Source organism: Lissotriton helveticus, chromosome 3_1, assembly GCF_964261635.1.
Source record: "Lissotriton helveticus chromosome 3_1, aLisHel1.1, whole genome shotgun sequence".
Taxonomy (NCBI): Eukaryota; Metazoa; Chordata; class Amphibia; order Caudata; family Salamandridae; genus Lissotriton; species Lissotriton helveticus.
This window is the reverse complement of record NC_136061.1, coordinates 25,333,139-25,353,467: the sequence shown is the minus strand read 5'-3', so window position 1 is coordinate 25,353,467 and position 20,329 is coordinate 25,333,139. Positions and strand designations below refer to the sequence as shown.

General features: G+C 48.0%; 1 protein-coding gene across 1 annotated transcript in view; it reads right to left on the bottom strand.

The window, feature by feature from the left end:
- Positions 1-16,357: 16,357 nt before the first annotated feature.
- Positions 16,358-20,329, bottom strand: part of CHPF (chondroitin polymerizing factor) — a 149,380-nt gene continuing 145,408 nt past the window's right edge. Inside the window, exon 4 of the mRNA XM_078679135.1 lies at positions 16,358-19,426. Within this exon, the coding sequence (XP_078535261.1) occupies positions 18,164-19,426 (1,263 nt within the window). The 3' untranslated portion in view covers positions 16,358-18,163. The remainder of the gene's footprint in view (positions 19,427-20,329) is intronic.

Here is a 20,329-nt window from a genome sequence, read left to right as displayed (position 1 = left end):
GTCCCTACCTGCCACGGGTCGGGTGACGACATTAACCCGTGTTCCTTTCCGCCACAGCCACACTTCGGACACGGCACCTTTAAGGCAACATGGGCCTTCCCGGAGGAGGGAACTCCGTCGCTGTCGTCACCACCCTCGTCACCCTCCCTCCAATCAGGAACGACGCTGGCGCTCATAGTGCGAGACCCGGAAGTGAACGCGGCGAGCGGATCGGGAGAACAGGAGCCATCGAGGGAGCCTCGTGATAGCAGAGTGCTCAGGGGGGAAAGTGCGGAACTCTAAGGCCAGTAAATTCTCAGCAATTGCTGCATTAGTTAACTGCAGCTCAATGCAGTCGGTCTGGGAATTGTCCGAAGAAATCCTCTTCACCCTGACCATGTCTTCCCTTATAATTGACCTACAGCCCCTTACATGGCGTAACCAGTGGATTGCTTTATTATGGAGAGATTCACTGCTTTCATAGCCTTGAGTATTGGTGTATTTAGGGACCTTGGTCATTTAAACTATTGGAAGAATGTTCCCTGAGGGGACACTGCTCCCTTGCATGTTCAATCCAAGCTGTCTACTCGGTCCTTCCTTTAGTGGAGGGAAGCCTTGGTGACCTTCTTTACTAAAGGGTTGGCCCGACGATTTACCTGTAGCTCCCCTATCTGTGACAGTCTCAACGTAAGATCTAGTAATGTGGGATGGAATAGCCGTACCCGAAGGGCCCTGGGCTCGATTGCCTATCACTGTAGATGGCCTAGCCCCATCCCCCAGAGGGCTCCGTGTCAATGCCCTAGTTACTGTACTTGTTGAGGTAGGTGGTGGGAGTGAAACAGATGTGCCGGGGGGTGGTCAGCTCTGCGAGTTAGCTCCTCAACCATCACTCTCAAGGTAGCCGATTCCCTTTCGAGATGTTCAACTTTCTGTAGTAAACCTTCATTTATAAGACCACAATTAGAGCAAGGTGAGACATTAGTCAAGGGCTCTATGGCCGTGTATTCACTCACTGGGTCTGCTAAAGTGCCCCCGGTGATTTGATCTAACACTGCAAACCCGTTTGAGCAGGGAAGATGTATATCAATAGCACAGTCATGTGGAGCCCCTTGGATGGTAGAATCCGCTCTCATACTTGGGATTTCAACTATCGGAATTACCTCTAAGGTCTCAACTGACGGACTGCGGACTTCACAAATAAAAGGCTTTTGGGCTGGCTTCTTGTTGAAAATTGAAGGGATTACTCGTTTCTGGGTCTGTGTTAGAACCTCTTCGCATTCATTAACAATAGCTTCAATTCTGGTAAGGACACAATTAGTAGCTGCGTGGGTTGCTTTTTTTGCCTTTTTCCCTTTCTTGATTACTGAAGTTGACCCCCCCCCCCCTCCATTGACTTTCTTTTCCCCATTTGGGCAAATGTCTTGGGCAGTATACAAGGCAGTTCCCTTTCAAATTTAGTTGCGATGGTCTCTACAATAGCGGGCTTCACAAATAAACACTTGGATACTTCAATATGTGGCCCTCAGAGCCCAGCCTAATAGAGAAACAGTACCTTAGGTCCTTATGTCCCATAGTCCAGATGTAAGAGGGGGGGCCCTGCCCTGCCTCTTCCTGTCGAAGACGGGCCTGCCCTTGGCCCGGGCTTTAACCGGCCCACGCGTGTGAAAGGCTAGATGATTAAATCCCCCAGGTGGCATAGAGGGAGGGGCTGCAGCTGACCACCCACTGGCTCCCGGGGCGTGTGGTCCCTTACGGTGATGGCCCATCAGCACAGGGCGAAGCTAAGCAAGACAACTGAAAAATCACTCTTCAAAAAAGAAAAGTACCTTCTGCCGCTTTTGCCGTGTATCACTGTTTTTTTTACTGCTCCTATTGCTGCAACCACTCATTCTCCCAGCCCTCGGTGCGTCTACAATGTTAAAAAAAATCAGCTTACCGAAAGCTCCCCATCTTCAAAGCTCTTCTTCTTGCTGCCACACAAACAGACAAGAAGAGACGTCGGTAATTAAGCGGAGAGCCCCGGTAGAAGTATTTAAAAAATGCTGCTAGAGAGCACCAGCCCCTCGCCAGGCAAATAGCAATGTCCACAGCGGCTGCCGTGTATCGTGCTACCAGCCTTTCCTGACGGTTTCCGTCCCCTTGCCGTACTCAGGAAAAGCTTGTCTGTGGAGTTCTTCAAAGAAAAAAAAAACATTTGCCGCCTTGGGAACTCCTCTCTCTCCCCTTTAGCCAGAGAGCATCAATCACTCTCCCCACCTTTGCGGAACGGGCAGGAGGTGCCGGCCCCCACAGGCAGTCCGCAATGCACACAGCACTTCAAAGAGAGCGGCCGCCGCATACACTATTGCCATCTCTCACCACCCCCATCGTCGGGGACGGTAATCACCCCTCGCCGTCCCTCACACTTGATCCGGGACACAGCCGCAATCTCTCAACAGGGGTTGGGGGGCTCAGAGGATGCCAGCCTGCCACACGCCTACACGGCAGGTATGATCCGCCATCGCTGGGGAATAGAGGAGGGACAAGCCTGCGGGGGTATAGAGAAGGGACAAGCAATGTGGATTAAGCATTTATCTTCAGGTGGTTCCGTGTCAGCCAGCTTTGTGTTTCCAGCAGGACTCAATTGAGGGACTGAATGTCCTCCGGCGAGGTAATCTTCAAATAAAGTTGGGTATCATCAGCATACATATGCCAGTGAATGCTGGATGATTTCAGAATTTCCTGTTTTTCAGGAGCTTTGCCAGGGTGGGGCTGTTGGAGATTGGGAAAAAGTTATGCAGGTATGTGTGATCAGCTGTTGGTTTCTTTAAGATCGGGGTCTTGCCACGACTTTAGGCAGGCCGGAATATCCCCTTGCTGAAGTGATGCATTGACGAACTTAGTTCACAATGACAGTAAGGAGGATGTCACTTCCGGGAAGAAGTTTGATGGCAGAGGGTCAATGTAATGATTGGAAGGTTTCAGAGTCTACAGTGTTTTGTGTATAGTGCACTCATCCAGGGTTTGGAACAGACTCCAGGATGCTTTGTTTTTAGGGGGGGGATAGGGATGTAAATGGTCCGATATAACCCCACCTAGTGAACAGAAGGAGGTCCGTGGCCTGATCGACAGGTGGTCCTGGGCAGATCGTAATTCAGTTACGATTTTACTAGACTTAGCAGTGAAGAAGTCTGCAAATTCTTCACAATTAGGCAGTGTCCCTTGACCCAGAGACGCAGGGTTCGGATGACTATTGGCTTGGGACTTAATGAGTTGGAACAATTTATTTTTTTTTACAGTTTTTTGCTTGGTCTAGTTGAGTTCTGAAAAAGGTGGACTTCTAACATCTGATGCGTTTATTATAAATGCTTCTCAAGGATCTCAGGTGGTAGAGATGTTCAAGGGAGGGATAAGACCGCCATTGCCTTTCAGCAAGCCTTAAGTTTCTTTGTGAAGACTCTCTGTAAACCAAGGTTTGGAGCGTTTAGAGGACATTCTTTTAATCTGTAGTGGTGCAACCAAATCTAGTATGTTCAGCATTGCATTGGTTATAGTGGGTCGTAAGGTCGTGAGCATCAGACATGCTCGGAGGGGGGCAGAATGTTCTCGTAGAGAGCTGTCAGATCTTGCGGGTTGATGTTCCGTATGCATCATTTTAGCTGTTTTGGGTGCTTAGGCTGGGCTTTACATGTTCTAACCGAATCAAGAATGCGGAAGGAAATGCAGTAATGGTCTGTCCAATCACATGGGAGGATCGCGTCCAGGAGGTTGGAGTTGGGCTTACCAATAATGAGATCTAAGGTAGCTCCTTTGATGTGAGTGGGACGGTCACATATTTGGGTTAGGTTGAGGTCAAGAAGGAAGGATTTAAGGTTATTGACCACAACATCATTTAAATTGTTTCAGTGCAGGTTGAAATCTCTCAGGAAGTCTGCATTGGCCGAGAATGTCCATGATCATTTCTGAGAAGGGATGGTCGTCGCCGGGCAGAGGGGGTTGCTAAAATGTGCGTAGTTTGCAGGAGTGATTAGTGCCACCAGTCACTTCAATGCATAGATATTCACAAGGTGGCAGAGGGTCAGCCTGTAGTACTTTCACTGTAAGATTGCTAAAATGTAAACATGCTAAGCCTCCGTCTTGATCACTGGATCTGTCCGACCTAATGATCTCATAATTGGGATGTATTAAAAAGTCCAGGATGGGGGCAGCGGAGTCATTTAGCCAGGTTTCCGTTAGCATTACAAGGTCAAGATTCTGCTCCAGGGTGAGGTCGACAATATCCGCAGCGTGCTTAGCTGCCGATCTCCAATTCAGAAGCACGCATTTGAGACTTATGTTGGTGTCAGTTGGTGTCTGCGGAGTGGTGGTGACACTTGTGAGGTTGTTCCCATTTAAGGTTCCGGTGTTCGATCTAGGTTCCCTGAAGGGATCATTGGGAATGGATTCAATTTGATGCATGTTTGCTATGGTGCGGGGATGTGCTGGAGCATAGGAATGTAAGAGAGAATGAATATAAGTATCAGACAGGGAGGCTCTACATCTGGAGGGGCGAGCAAGGTCGTTAGGGAGCGGAATGGTGGACCACTTATGAGATGTGTGGGTGACGTGAGCAGGTGACCGCCCAGTATAGTGGGCGGAGGGAGGCATGGTACACACACAATCTGGGAGCATGCAAAGATGGTGATTTTTCTTGGTGTAGCAGCTTAGTCTGAAGTTAGACGACAAAGCCTCCGTGATATGTCGTAGACTGCGAACCTGTCTTAAGTTGTTGTAAGCAGAGTGCTATCTTGCTCAGACGTCCTTCGAGGAAGGTGTGAAGATGGGATTGGGAGGGTAGGTCCTCAGGACCATGGAGCTGGTGAGAGCAAGGGAGGTCCGGGGAAAGGGGGGCGGGTGGCGACTGAATGTGCCCAGAAGGCGGAAATTCTGGAAGATGGGGCTGCATACTCGGAAGGATGGGTAGGATAGGGGAGGAGCTAGAGATGTCGGGGGCTGGTGGGAGCTTGATGGGGTTATGTGTTGGACTGGAGGCAGGTGTTTTGGAAAGAATCAGGGTGGTACTGTAAGCCATGTCGTTAGTGTAGTTAGGTCATGCTAATGATGTGGGTGAGGGAACAGGCAGATTAGCGTGATGACTGCTGACTCTGTTCGCATATTGCATGTATGGCAGGTGAGTTGTTATTAAGATTAGTGATAGTTAGAAGGGGGCCCTTCAACGATGTGAGATCCGAGGATGGGGGAAGAGAGGTGGGAGATAGATATTGCGAGGGCTGGGGGTGGAGAAGTAGGAGTGGTCGGAGATAGAGATTGCGCGGGCTGGGGAACCACTGGGGGTCCCATCTGGGTATCATCATCCATCCGAGGGGGCAGAAATCGTGTTAGCTACTGTATTAATGATGGTGGGGAAACGTTTGGCAAATAACACTAGATTGCGGTGTGAGGCTTCTAGTATACATCAGTGTCACTTACATCTCGGAGGTGTGCTGAGCTAGGGTGAAAACAAATGAGGTAATCTACAACAAAATGGGAAGCAAAACGTATGACCTCTATCAATGTATACCTGCAAGGGTCGAGCGACTGTGGCCATTGATCTACGAGTAGTCCAGAATGGTGTGCAGTCTTGGTGTGGAGGTTGCACCGTCTACACACGTTGGCTCCATAGGCTGAGTCTTGTAGGGCTTCAACTGCACCCATGGATGGTTTGTGGAGCCCACCACAGGCAAACTATTACGAGCTTGATTGCCTTTCTACCACTTTATCCACAGATAGAAGTGTCTAAGTTGCATATTTCTAGTCATTCTTGTTTCCTTTGTCCTATCTGGATAATGTCATATCCAAGGTACTGGAAGCTTCAACAGTCTTGAAGGAGGGCTGTGACTATAAACAGAGGGAAAGGTTGTTTAAGCCCTGTAACAAGGTAGACATCAAGCCAGAGTGAGACTGTCTGGATTATGTACAAATACAGAAGTCTGAGAGCGTAGCTGTCCCATCAGCCTGCTTATGCAGACAGAATGGAAGGCCAACGATAAACAAATCGATTGCCTAAACAGAATGGACGCTTGTACACAGATCAATTCTCGCTCTGGCCTTTCCAACAATTGTGCGATGGGACTGCTGATCCCTCTGCCTGCAAGTGACGCTCCTGTTGGGCTTTATCCCCCTGTCCATGCTACGATACAGAGTTCTCAGCGTCCCCAGACTGAGGACTCATAACTTGCAATACGGGGAGCAAGTTTTTCTTTTTTAATAACTTTTTTATTAAGCAGTTGTTCAGTTCACAGCTATTCAGGGTAAATGGAAAACAAAAAAAGAAAAGGTCACTCGAGGGAGGCATTAACATTCCTCTTCTTAATAATGGTCTGCATCTGTCAGGATACATACACAACCAGTACAGTAAGACATATTCCATCAGAGAAGTCCCATGTGGAGCAACTCCAGAACCTCCCTCCCACACCTCCCATCACCTTTCCCAAGACTCCTTGTAGTGTGTCCAGCTACCCCAGATCTTGTCAAACTTACGGGGACATCCCTACCTGGTATATCTCACGCTCTGCTATTTGACACCAGTCCAGATCATTTTCCCAGTTCTGAACCGTCGGGGGACAGCTTGAACCACACAATCTGGCTAGATTTCACTTTGCAACCCCTACAGCCAATGTGAGCCACTGACCACGGTATTTGGGCCATATCACCTCCCCCAAGATGCCCAAGATCAACCATCTGGCCTCCATCAGAACTTTCAGCCCCGTAACCGAAGCCGGCACCGCCATGACCTCCATCCAGTAATGTTGAATCTGTGGGAATTCCCAAATCGTGTGGTAGAAGGTGCCTTTTTCACCACATCCTCTAGTACATTGAGCCAAGGCACAGCGGCTTATCCGGTGTAGCCTGGAGCGGGAATAGTAAGATCTATGCAAATTACGGAGTTGCACCAAGTGGAAGAGGGCCCTTATGGCTATCTCCCTGGGGCATTGTAGGGCTTCCCCCAGACCTCATCCTCTACGAGACCCAAGTCACCCTCCCCGGCCTCTCGTAATGGGCAGAGAAGATCTGGAGAATTATTCATGATATTCTTGTAAACCAGGGAAACTGCCTTAGTCAGTATGCGATCCATAAGTAGCCGGTCTTCCATGGGGGAATGATCTGGTAATTGTTCCAGTCAGGTAGGTGGCGCCTCAGTGCGTGTTTCAACTGTAGTTATCCAAATATCTTCCCCTATTACATGGCGTACTGCACCTGGAGATCAGTGATGGGGAGCAAGGATACCCCCACTCCTCCAAATGTCCCTCAATTTATATATCCCTATCAGGCTCCATCTTAAGTGGTTTCGCTACATCACCTCCCCAAGGCATCACTGTCTCACAGCGAGGTTTCTGCCGTTAATTTATCTCCCTACCCCAGGTAGTAATTAGTCACATGAAAGACCTGCACCACTGAAAGGTTGGAATGGAAGGATGTCTCCCCTTAACTTCCTATATAGTAGGGCTGGGTACCACCGATCGTCCACGGCCCCTCGGTCAACCCTGTAGGCTGGTTCATCACTCTTACTAAACACCCATTCGGTTACCACCCTCAACTGGGCTGCCCAGTAGTAGGTACAGAGTTCTAGAATCACAAGGCTCCCGTTAAATACTCCCCACTGGAGTTTCGCAAGTGATATACGCAAGCTGCCCCTCTCCCAAAGCAGCGTCCGTAACGCGCTGCTGGCCTTGCTAAAGAAATTCTCGGGGAACCTGTAAGGGGTGTTTTGGAGTATGTATAGCATGCGAGGGAGGGTCATCATTTACCCATTGGGGAGATCGATAGTGTTCTCTAATGGGTTGCGTCTGCTTTGAAACGCTCCAGTTGGGCGAGTAAGGAATATGCTACTTACCAGTATGCATCTGTTCTTGGCATGTAGGGCTGCTGACATTCATATTTGTGCATAGATCGCCGCCTAGTGATGGGTCCGGATGATTGCACATTGTTGTCCTGGAAGAGTCTTCGAAGTATCACGAGATAGGTGGCTCCTCCCCTGGACTACAGTGCGCATGGGCATCCTCTCCATCCTCAGATTGTTTTTCGCCATTGTGGCAGAGGTTGGAGTGTTGTACAGTAATGGATGTCCATGCAAGAGAAAGAGAAGGTAGAATGAATGCTACAGCTGAGACAGGCACCGGGGAGGAGGGAGGGCGATATGAATGTCAGCAGCCCTACATGCCAAGAACAGATGCATACTGGTAAGTAGCAAATTCCGTTTGAGGCATGTGGGCTGCTGAATTCATATCTGTGCATAGAATGTATAGCAGTCTCTCCCTTAGCGGTGGCTACCTATGCCAGCTGCAGCAGTCTGAAACAGAGTTTTTAGAACAGCCTGTCCTACAGCAGCTTGCTGTTTGGAATGTACATCCACACAATAGTGTTTTGTGAATGTATGTATGGTAGACCATGTGGCTGCTTTACATATTTCTTCTAGAGGGATGTTTCCTAGGAAAGCCATGGATGCCCCCATTTTGCGCGTTGAATGCGCCCTTGGGGGAACTGTTAAAGTGCGCTTAGCCTTAAGATAACATATCTGAATGCACTTAACAATCCACCTGGCTAAGCCTGATTTAGAAATAGGGTTGCCTTTGTGTTGTGGTGAAAAGGCAACAAACAACTGTTTAGTCTTCCTAAAATCTTTTGTCCTGTCAATGTAGTATAGGAGAGCCCTTTTAACATCTAGTGTGTGGAGGGCCCTTTCTGGTACTGACTGTGAATTTGGGAAGAACACGCAGTTCTATTGTCTGATTGATGTGGAAGTGAGACACCACTTTGGGCATGAATTTAGGGTTTGTTCTGAACACGACCCTATTAGCGTGGATTTGGAAGAATGGCTCTTGAATAGTTAGGGCTTGAAGTTCACTAACTCGTTTAAGCGAAGTAATAGCTACGAGAAATGCCACCTTCCATGTTAAAAATTGAATTTCACACGAGTGTAGAGGTTCAAAAGGTGGTCCCATCAGTCTGGTTAATACTATGTTTAGGTTCCAGACAGGTGAAGGTGGGTGTCTTGGGGGGATTACTCGTTTGAGTCCCTCCATGAATGCTTTAATTGCAGGCACTCTGAATAAGGAAAGGTGTTGCCTGTTTTGAAGGTAAGCTGCTATAGCAGCTAAGTGTATTCTTATAGATGTATAGGCTAGATTGCAGCGGTGTAGGTGAAAAAGATAGCATATGATATTTTGAGTTGATGCGTCTAGTGCGTTTATGTCATTGTTACAGTAAATGACAAAACGTTTCCATTTTGCAGCATAGCATGCTCTTGTGGTAAGTCTTCTTGCCTCCTTGATAATGTTCATGCAGTCAGGAGGTAAGTTTAGGTAGCCAAACTCTATGACTTCAGGAGCCAGATTGTAAGGTTCAGCTGCTGTGGATCTGGGTGCTGAATGTCTCCATGGCTCTGCGTTAAGAGACTGGGTGTTAGCTTTAGTCTTTGATAAGGCACCACGGAAAGCTCTAGGAACGTGGTGTACCACGGTTGCCTCGCCCATGTTGGAGCAACTAGGATTAGCGTCATGGAGTGCTGGCGCAGTTTGCGTGCCACTAGCGGTATCAACGGTGCTGGTGGAAAAGCGTAGGCAAATTTGCCTGACCAGTTCATCCATATCGCATTGCCCTGAGACTGCGGGTGTGGGAACCTTGCGACGAAGTACAGGCATTTTGCGTTTTGTTTTGTGGCGAACAGGTCTATCTCTGGTTGTCCCCACTGTTGGAAGTATGGTTGAAGCACTGTGGGATGAATCTCCCACTCGTGCATCTGTTGGCTGTGTCTGCTGAGCAGATCCGCTATCTGATTGTCCTTGCCTGGGAGGTGTTCGGCCATGAGAAAAAGGTTTCTTTGAATGGCCCACTTCCACATGCTTTGAGCCAGATGTGACAGCTGTGGAGAGTGTATTCCTTCCTGCTTCTGTATGTAGTACATCGCAGTCATGTTGTCCGTCCGGATCAACACAGTCTTGTTGCACAGATGTACTTTGAAGGCTTTCATTGCCATGAAAATTGCCATCAGATCCAGTAGGTTGATGTGCATCTTTTTCTGCTGCGTGGTCCATAAGCCCAGTACTGCGTGGTGGAGGACATGGGCTCCCCACCCTATCAGGGATGCGTCTGTTGTCAGGACTATTTGTGGTACAGGCTCTTGGAACAGTCGTCCTTTGCAAAGGTTTTGTGGATTCCACCAATGCAGAGAGTTGTATGCACGACTGGTCAGCAACACTAGGTCGTTTAATTGTCCTTGAGCCTGGTTCCATTGACGTGCTAGGCACTCCTGCAGCGGACGCATGTGTAGTCTTGCGTGGGGGAATATGAAAATGCATGAGGCCATCATACCTATCAGTTGCATAAACACTCGGGCTGGGAGCGAGTGTTGGGGCGTGAACCGTTGGATTAGCGTCTGAATGCTGTTTATTCTGACAGAATTTGGCTGTGCTTTCCCTGCCAGACTGTCTATCGTCGCCCCCAGGTATTGTTGTACGTGGGCAGGCTGAAGATGGGACTTTGGGTAGTTCAGCGAGAAACCTAAACTGTGCAGGAGGTGAATAGTGTGTGACATGTGGCTGGCACATTGCTGGGCTGACTGTGCTTGTATTAGCCAGTCGTCCAGATATGGATAGACATGAATATGCTGTCTTCGGAGATGTGCTGCTCCTGTCGCTAGGCACTTGGTAAATACTCTCGGGGCTGTGGTCACCCCGAAAGGAAGGACTTTGAATTGATAGTGCTGATTTTGTATTGTAAACCTGAGATATTTCCTGTGTGCAGGGTGTACCGGTATATGGAAATATGCGTCTTTCAGGTCTAGCGTTGCGAGGAAGTCTCCTTGACGCAACAGTGGTAACACCTGCTGTAGAGTGAGCATGTGGAAATGCTCTGATAAAATGTATTGGTTTAAGGGCCTGAGGTCCAAGATTGGCCTGAGAGACCCGTCCTTTTTTGGGATTAGGAAGTATAGTGAGTACACTCCTGTACCCTAGTGTTCTAAGGGTACTGGTTCTATGGCCCCTTTTTGTAGCATGCTGATGACTTCCTGCTGCAGTAAGTGTAGGTGTTCTGCAGACGTAGGACAGTGTTTTGGGGGTATGTTGGGAGGTGTGGAGATTAATTCTAGGCAATAGCCATGCTGGATTATTTGCCTCACCCACCTGTCTGTAGTGATGTTTTCCCAGACTTGTAGGAACTGCTGCAATCTTCCCCCGACCAGTGTTACATGGTCTGGGGGTAGTGACAAGAAGTCACTGTTTGGTATTGGTAGAGGATCTGGTGGTGTTATTCCCTCGTCCTCTACCTTTGCTGTTATTGCCACGGTATCCACCTCTACTGTTTTTGTTGTAGGTGTTTTGCGTGTTCCCTTTGTTGTATGAGGTGTGCTGCGCTGAGCCTCCTCTTGCAGTTCCTCTGTTGCCGGAGCGACGAAAGGAGCCGCCTCTGTATTGTTGTGACTGCAAGGCTCCCATAGACTTGGCTGTCTCGGTATCCTTTTTCCTCTTGTCTAATATTGTGTCCACAATAGGCCCAAACAAATAATCAGGGTTCACTGGCTGATTAAGTAAAGTGCTCTGAACCTAATTTTTAAAGCCAGAGATGCGGAGCCACGCATGCCGTCTGAGCATGACACTGGTGTTGATAGCCCTGGCTGCTGTGTCTGCCGCGTCTAGCGCGCATTTGATGGAAGCGTTAGATATCAACTTGCCCTCTTGTATTAGGAATTCTGCCTGTTCTTTATAAAGGTCAGGTAGATGCTGGAGAAGGTGCTCAAGTGTGTCGTAGTGTGCCCTGCCATACCTAGCTAACAGGGCTTGAGTGTTTGAAATTCTCCATATGTTAGCTGCTTGAGCAGCTACTCTTTTGCCAGAAGCTTCAAAAATTTTAGACTCTTTGTCTGGGGGTGGAGCTTCGCCAGTGGTTTGAGAATTAGCACGTTTGCGTGCATTGGATACTACCAAGGAGTCCAAGGGCAGCTATCCCTTAATGTATGTAGGGTCCCCTGGTGCTGGCCTGTATTTCTTTTCTATCCTAGGGTTAATGACTCTTGCCCTAGTAGTGTCTTTAAATATGTCCCCAGCGTGTTTAAGGACTCCTTTCAACATTGGCAATGTTTTCACTGATCTTTCAGAAGTGTTAAAAGTGTCAAAAAGGAAGTCTTCTTCAATGGGGTCTGCATGCATATCCATGTGGTGGTTGTATGCAGCTCTTTCAATTAATGCATTGAAGGCTGCTGTGTCCTCTGTAGGCGAAGTTTTAACAGGGTATGCATTATTGTCTTGCGTGGGCTGAGAGTCTGCAGGATCTACTGCATCAGTCCATGGTTGATTTTGGTTATCCTCATTGTCCACTGGATAATTATGCATTTCACTATCGTCATATTCCACATCCTCATCTGTGTGCGAGGGAGAATATGTATAGGATTCTTGCACCTGTGTTGTGATAGGTTCAAAGAGAATTGGAGATGTAGAAGAGTCTCTTTTCTTTTTGAGTGGTATTTTGTAGTGTTCAGCAGAAGTGTCTGGTCTGATTTTCCTCTTCAATAGGGTAATTGTGCCAGTATCTGGGTCCACATATAGTTTGGACTGTTCTTCTGTTGAGGGCTCTTGGTGTTCTAGAGCTCTTTTCCGTTGTATAACCTTTTTTGTTTGTGTCGGTTCGATCTCCGTTGTTGGTTCGACCGTTCTTTGCCGCATGTGCACCGGGAGTCCGAATTTTATCGGTCCGAGGGGCTTTTGTGGTTCGACATTCTTTTTTGGCTGTATGACTTTTTTCGATGCCGTGATTGGTATCGACCCGACTGTTTTCGTTTGTTCGATAACCAGTTTTTTGCTCGGCGTCATCTTCGGAGCTTGTTGCTTCGGAGCGATATTTTGCCTCGGCTCGATCGACCCCTTGGCATCGACCCTTGTCTTCGGCTCGAGTGTTCTGGTTTGCAACGTCTTTGGCTTGTCGACTTGTTGTTTCGGTTCGACAACCATTTTCTGCTGGAGCCCTTCGTTTGTGTTGCTTGGCGTCGGCATCGATCTCGTCGGCTCGACGGCCTTTAGCTTAGGCATGTCCTTGGGCGTACTGGATCTCGGCTCGACCGCCCTGATATGCGACGTATCCCTCTCGGCGGCCGTTTTGTGTTTTGTCGGCATCGATGGATTTGCGTCTTTCGGTCCGAAGAGTGGGAACTCTATCAGTTTCGGTTTCTGTTTTGTCTCCGGAACTTTCAGTTTCGATATTACCAGGGAATGGTAATGTTGCAACGATGGCTCTTGCCTTACATTCTTAGCCGGGCAGACTATCGGGGCTATAGAATCGATGTTTAGATCTTGGCTAAGGCCTTCCGGCGATGCCTCGACCTGAGCCGTTGGAAGCGTTTCATGATATGTACTGGGCTCCGTACTCACGGTCGGCCCCATGTCCTCGCCGGCTCCGATGCCTTGATCGTCGTCCCCTACCTCGACGATGTCGTCTTCTTCGTCGACGTAGTAGGCGGAGTCATGTTCCGACCCCTGCTCCGACTGCTGGTCTGAGTCCTCCGCTTCGACGACCTCTTCGTCGTCTTCAAAGATGTTCTCCGGTTCAGGCGCTGGCTTCTGCATAGTCTGCCTCGCTGCTCTTCGAATCCAAAGTGTTTTCTTTGAACGAAACTGCACACAAGCTAAGCAGTCGGCTTCATTGTGTTCAGGTGATAAACACTTGTTACACACAGGGTGTTTATCTATGTGTGGGAATTTAGAGTTACAATTGGGGCATCTTTTGAACGGACTTCGTTCCATCGACGAAAGGCCCCCTGGTGTCGAAGAAAGGCCGCGAGGCCCGATTCGACGCGATGAGTAGAAAATAACAGAAAGAAAGTTGTCGTCACCGATCGAATAACAATACCGACGACCCCGAAGGCCTTTTGGCCTTTTAGAAAAGTTTTTTACTGATTCCAAACTCCGAGTTGGAAATCACATCCGAACCCAATGGCGGAAAAAAACAATCTAAGGATCGAGAGGATGCCCATGCGCACTGTAGTCCAGGGGAGGAGCCACCTATCTCGTGATACTTCGAAGACTCTTCCAGGACAACAATGTGCAATCATCCGGACCCAACACTAGGCAGCGATCTATGCACAGATATGAACTCAGCAGCCCACATGCCTCGAACGTTCTGTTGCAGGAATTCCTCTCCGTTCCTGGTAACATGGACTCCCAGGTAGTGGAATCCGCAACTCTTCACCAGCGCCGGGCATCCCGGCGGAAGGACAAGTTCCCTCCTCGAGAGTGGGAAAATCAGGGACTTGTCCCTGTTAATTTGTAGCCTGAGTAAGTCCCAAAGGGGTTGAAAATATAGATCCTCAGTATCAAGAAACAGGCCTTGTGATGTAGAGCATAATATCGTATGCATGTACAGAGATCTTTGGCTCCCATTATTCTTCCCTGATCCCCAAAATGAGAGGGTCCTGACATTCCCAAGCAGCCAAGGGCTCCAGGACCAAGGTGAAGACCACTGGTGCAGGGAGTACCCCTGCTGCGTGCTCCTGCACTAGGGTAAAGGCACGAAATATCCCCACGTTCACACGTACGCTCGCCATTGGATCCTTATATAATAGGTGGATCCATGAACAGAACTTGGGGCCAAAGCCCAGCCTAGGTAGAACCAAGAAGACATAGGGCCATTCTATGCTATTGAAGGCCAGTCTTGCATCTAGAGAAAGCACCACTGCCTCCTCAAAGCCTGGTGCGGTCATATGCAACACCCCATATAGTCTCTTTAGAATTAGTAGGGCTCCCCGCCTAGGACTGGTCTAGGTGGATAACTGATATGACTTGGGTTCATCTATTTGCCAAAGCTTTGGCCAGCACCTTGGCCTCCATACTGAGCAGAGATATGGGCCGGTAAGACTTACAGGAGATCGCCACGATTGTGGACGTTCTCTGGTCTGCCAACTTTCCTTGCGGCTAGGAACATGTTGAGAAGGTGGGATGCAATCTTGTGGGTCAAACATTTGAAAAGTTCAAGAGGGAGGCCATTGGGCCTCGCTGCCGCTCCCGATTGGAGTCCTCAAAGTGCTTCTTCAATTTCCTTCAGCGTGAATTCCTGGTCGAAGGCCTCCCTTTCCTCCTCGGAGATGATTCGTAAAGGTAAGGTTTTCAGGAGTTGAGAAAAATCCTCACCTGATCTGTTGGACTTGGAGGTGCATACCTTTCCATAGTGTCTATGGCTCTGTCTCCGCCCATGGTGTGTAACCCCCCCTATTTGATCATCTATCTTAGTTACCCAATTCCTGCCGCTGTCTCGTTTATCCAACCAGGCAATAAGTTTAGTGGCCTTGACGGCCACATTGTATAGCCTTCTCTGCATCGCTTGGGCGTGGTGCCTCAACTATCGGTGCCTTAGATGGAGGTGGGGGACCAGACTGCGCTACCCTGGGACCACCCCCCTCACACATCTTACTCCAAGGATCTGATCTCCTCTTCTAATGTCAGACTACGGGCCAATGCCTCTTTTCTTTACCCCTATAAGAGCCTGGACATGCTCACGGATCACAGCTTTAAAAGGCTACCATAGGGTGGATGGTGAGTCCATAGTTCCGCAAGTTTTAATCAATCCATTAATTCAGGAGTGCCTATGAGTAAATGTGATATCTTGCCGCTGTAGACCATAGGAGGGGCAAGCAGCGGACACGGACTTCAGACATAAATGTTCATCATTTTCCAACACCTGTTTTGTCCTTGAAGTGCCTCATTACTTCCAGGGACAAGTCTGAAGAAATAGAGTGTCTTGTGCGTTGTTACTTTCCATCATACAAAGTAACCTGTGAACAGGACAGAGGTGTGTCCATCCAAGGCTGTTCTCAAGGAGCAGTTGAGCGAGTGACAGAGTCAAGGCATCAAAGACCAATCCTCTGTAGAAGTCACCTACATCTGAAAATGATAACCTGGCACCAATCCAGTGTCCAGAAGTACTGCTCGAGGCATTCAATCGTCAACGTCCTTCCGCCGCCTGTTTCAAGTCCAGCAGCTCTTAACATACCTTCTGTGTCGGGGATGAAACTTCTGCATTTTATTTCTAAAGGTTATCCCAACATCATTGTAGGGGCCGCAGCCGTAAGACTAAACAATATTTTACAGAAGGTTATGCTAGTGTTACTTGTGTAAAACTAGATAGTATAAACATTATGGCTTTAGCGCCCAATTGTACCATGCTTTGGAAACTGTCAACCATAGCGTAGATGGAATGGGAGCTGAATAGCTTATTTACATCATGACAAAGTTTTTGTATTAAAACCTTTCACAAATAAGCAGCATGCTATTCGTTTTAACAAGAAGACTTTATACGTAAACTATCAAAACCACTTAAGCCGTGCCTAACATTAACAGTACAGCAAAAGAAAAGACTTGGGACAAGAAAACACAACTCAAGAAACATCTTTGTATTTTATTAGTGTCATATCAATAAACTTACATAAATCATTAAATAGACATATATATATTTTTAAAAAATATGATTGTGCAAGTTCCAATCTTCCTTCACAGCCTGTTTAATGCACAGAACCTTATGGTTTCGACTTTGGAACTTCTTATTCATACAGTCTGCACAAGTCTCACACGCGTTTAACTCAATGGGCAAAATGAAGCTACCTAGTAACTGGTACCCCCACCCCCCAATGACGCACCCTCGCTAGCCTCAAACGTTCCCCAACTTATCATTTACAAAAGTACCAAAGACATTTTACATTGCAGAAATAACAATTTTCTTTTATAAAAAAAACTTTTTTTAAACAGCTGGCAGAATCTTCTATTATTAAGTGAACATTCAAGTTTGGAATGAGTTCAAAGGGTACACATTTTTGTGGTGTGCAGAGGACCGTATTCCCCCTTTCAAAGCAAGACTTGCTACAGACCCAACTAGAGAGCCACATCCACTGGCCAGAGCGGTGAGGTAGGGTAAGGGGCGCCCTTCGGCACAAGGGCTTAAAGGCTGCTAAACCGTGCTCTTAGGACAACTCTGAAAGAACAAGTAAGAGTGATGAGTAGCCGGAGAACTCCCACCTCTTGGGAAGATGCTGAGGGTAAGTGTTCATCCATCAGTGACACGTGGCGTTACCTAAAGAACGCCACGTAAGGCTGCATAAGTTTCATCACAACCGTATTCAAGATTTAAAGCATCGACTGCACCCAACAAAGAGCAGTGGCAGGGCAAATCGTGATCACCGAGCTCTGATCCTCCAAGAAACAAGGCTTATTGACAGCCATATTTAGGACCATGTACAGGGCTTCTGCAGTTGTCCCACCACGAGGACCCCTGGATGTCCTTTACGGAGCAGCTGACCCCATCAAAGAAAGGAGCGCGAGTTATGACTCGTCAGGCTCCGCCTGCAGCAACGTTCTGTTACTGAATGACAACAAATGAAACGTAAAGAGAAGTTTTAAGTGTGCAGCAAAAAAGAATGGAGAACAACAAATCATGTGTAAAGGTAAGTTAAGCAGTAACAAGCACACTCCATATACTCAGACTCCGGAGTCCTTCTGGGGCCGGAGAAGAATCAGCACAGATTTTGTTCTTTCAAAAAGTGAGCTTCAAGCTTTGGTGAAAGTTTTGTTCATTATTTCTATTCATGTTTCTCAGACATGAACGAATGGTTGATCAGAACGCCTAAACATGAAACACAGACACACACAAATATTTCATTCTACAAACCTTCACACAGTCCTTGACAACAAAAAGGTCTTTGTACCAATACTCCTCACCTCTTAGATCTGTACAACAGACCCAACGAGACCAAACTGTAACACAAACTCCCAGACAGATGCCCAACACCCTACCCAGACACAAAGAAGAAATGCTGAGATCACTTCAAGGTGTGTTACCAACACACCTGCATCCCACCCAAGCACCACATGAAAATGCACAAATGCTTACCCAAAATATATGTAGCCTTTAATTGCACTAGCTGTTCCAAGTGATACATTGATCTACACACAGACACATTCACACTTGCCCCACACACTGAGCGTTTGATTGCTTTCTTTGTTCGGAAGGAGTTTTTTTAACTTCACGTCCAGCATATAATCCGAACCATAGTTTAACATACAAAAAAAACTCCTAAAGTAACTTCATCAGTCCAGATTTGAGTGCTCTGGAAACAAGAGTTCTTGTGTTGGTGCGTATCATGCACTCCGTCAGACCGGTCTCTACTGTAGATCCCTAGTCCTCACTTGGGTCAAGTGCTGTTTCCCTGCTCCTGCTCAAACAGAAGCATGGCCAGCTGGGACCGGGAGCCTAAACCCTCCAGGTTGCTTTGTACACATCGATGGTAAATCTCCTCGCTAAGCCGTGGGTTGCATGTGCGTTGGCGATACTTCTGTAACAGTGCTGGTTCCACTGCCCGGAAAACATGGAGGTTGGAGTACTTCACAAACATGTCGTAGATGTCTAGTGTTTCCAGGATTTCTTCATTCTCTTGTACATCCGTGGCCATCTTGGTCCGGGCTGCCATGTAGTCTGCATTATAGAAACAGGCTTCGTCAAAAACATCTCGATCAAAGCGGCCAGCATCACGTACCAGCTCAATGTTGGCAGGAGATTGCTGGCCATGGTAAGCAACAGTGGGATTGTAGCCCTGGAAATGGATGGGGAAGAACACCTGCCAACTGTTTATGGTGTTCATACGACAGCGGTTTAAGAACTCCGAATTCACTTCACTGTTGACACCCGCAACAAAGAACAAAGTGTCCACAGGGTGCTTCTTCGAGATGATATCCATGATTTTGATCTGGGACGGTGCGTCTGCCTTGACACTGATCCAGGGGATCTTGACATTAGAGTACTTGCGCTCATACTCTGCAATCTTGGCCTTCACCTGGCTAAATATGTCATTCTGGCTGACCTGTTGGGCCTCAAAGGGGTCATAGACAAAGAGGAATGTCAGCAGCGAGTTTTCATTGGTCTCAAAGGCTGTGGCAGCATAGACTTCCAGGAAGTGAGCCACGTACTCACGGTCATGGACTGTAAGGGGAAGAATAATGTTGATGCGGCTGGCCTCTGTCACATAGGGCATGGGGATGATTTCCACATCACTTAGTGGCCGTACCAGGTGGACCCGCTTGGTTATGGAGCGACTATGTCCCTTCTGGGTCACCACCTCCAGCTGGAGATCGAGGGTGTATTCCATGCCTCGTGTCGGGTCGAAGCGCCTGTACCCGTTCACTAGCTGCTGCTTGTGGATATGCAGCACTGGCTGGTACTTCTTATTTAGCTCATCCATGGCTGTGCTGATGACATCAGCCACGTCGGCTAGATCCACACCTCCTAGGTCACACTTGGGCGAGCCATCAATGCAAGAGTAGACCTGCTCCTCCGTAAAGTAATCCCAGCGGAGAACCTCAAAGCGAGTCTTGGGCTGGAATGGCCTCTTGATTCCAATGGGCCAGGTAGCGCTCTGGTCTCCATCAGCGGAAAGGCCACTCGTATTCTTAATTTCCAACTGTAACAAAAAAGAGACAAATATTAATGCAAGACTGACTTCTGCCTAATACTCATCCATTTTTCATGAGCAATTAACCTATTAAAGGTAGGTCCTACATCAAAACAGACAGATTATTCACAAGAAGAGGTTATTACTTGCCTGTAACAATAGTCCTCAGTCTGAGTCTAGGTTGGTGGCACACCACTCTGACAAACCTGATCTTTGAGGTGACCTTAAAGCCACAGGAGTTGGTTTCCTCCAGAGATAGCAGATACATGCTTAACAGTGGGCTTGGATTTGTCACTTCTAATGCCTAGAAGGACTCGTGCTACGAATGCTAAAAATGTATCTTGATACTGATCCAGAGTCCACCATCCAGGACCTTTTGTTAACTGTGAATGATTCTGTAAAACTGCTTGCTTGTGTGTAAATGTGTAATGTAAATGTGTTGGACTTGTAAAGCGCACAGCTGCCCGTAAGCGTCCCGGCGCTGAAGACCGCTGGGGAACCCGTCCTGGCTTTCCCTGTGAGATAGTCCCTTCTGGGTATCTCCAAGGTGAAACCAGGCATCCCCGGCATCTGTGGGGGGCCGTTGTAGAGATGAGGCAAGCTTAATGCCCAGAGTTGCCGAGTGTGATCCCTGGTTAGAGTAGGCACCGAGGCAAGAATTGTCGAGTCCGCTGACCCTGGTCCACGACCCTGCCGCGTTGGGAATTAAACCCTGGTCCCGGCCGTTCTCTGCTTCCGGGTCTGCTGCCTCTAACCAGTGAGCCACTCCACTTGCTTAGTGACTTAACTCGGAAAAGTCTCTTGTGCTATGAATTCACATCTATTGTCTTGCTTACCCGGCTTGAGACATCTGCAGAGAGACGATTCCTCATGATTACAAAATCTCAGAATCTTTAAGACAGGCACGCAGGG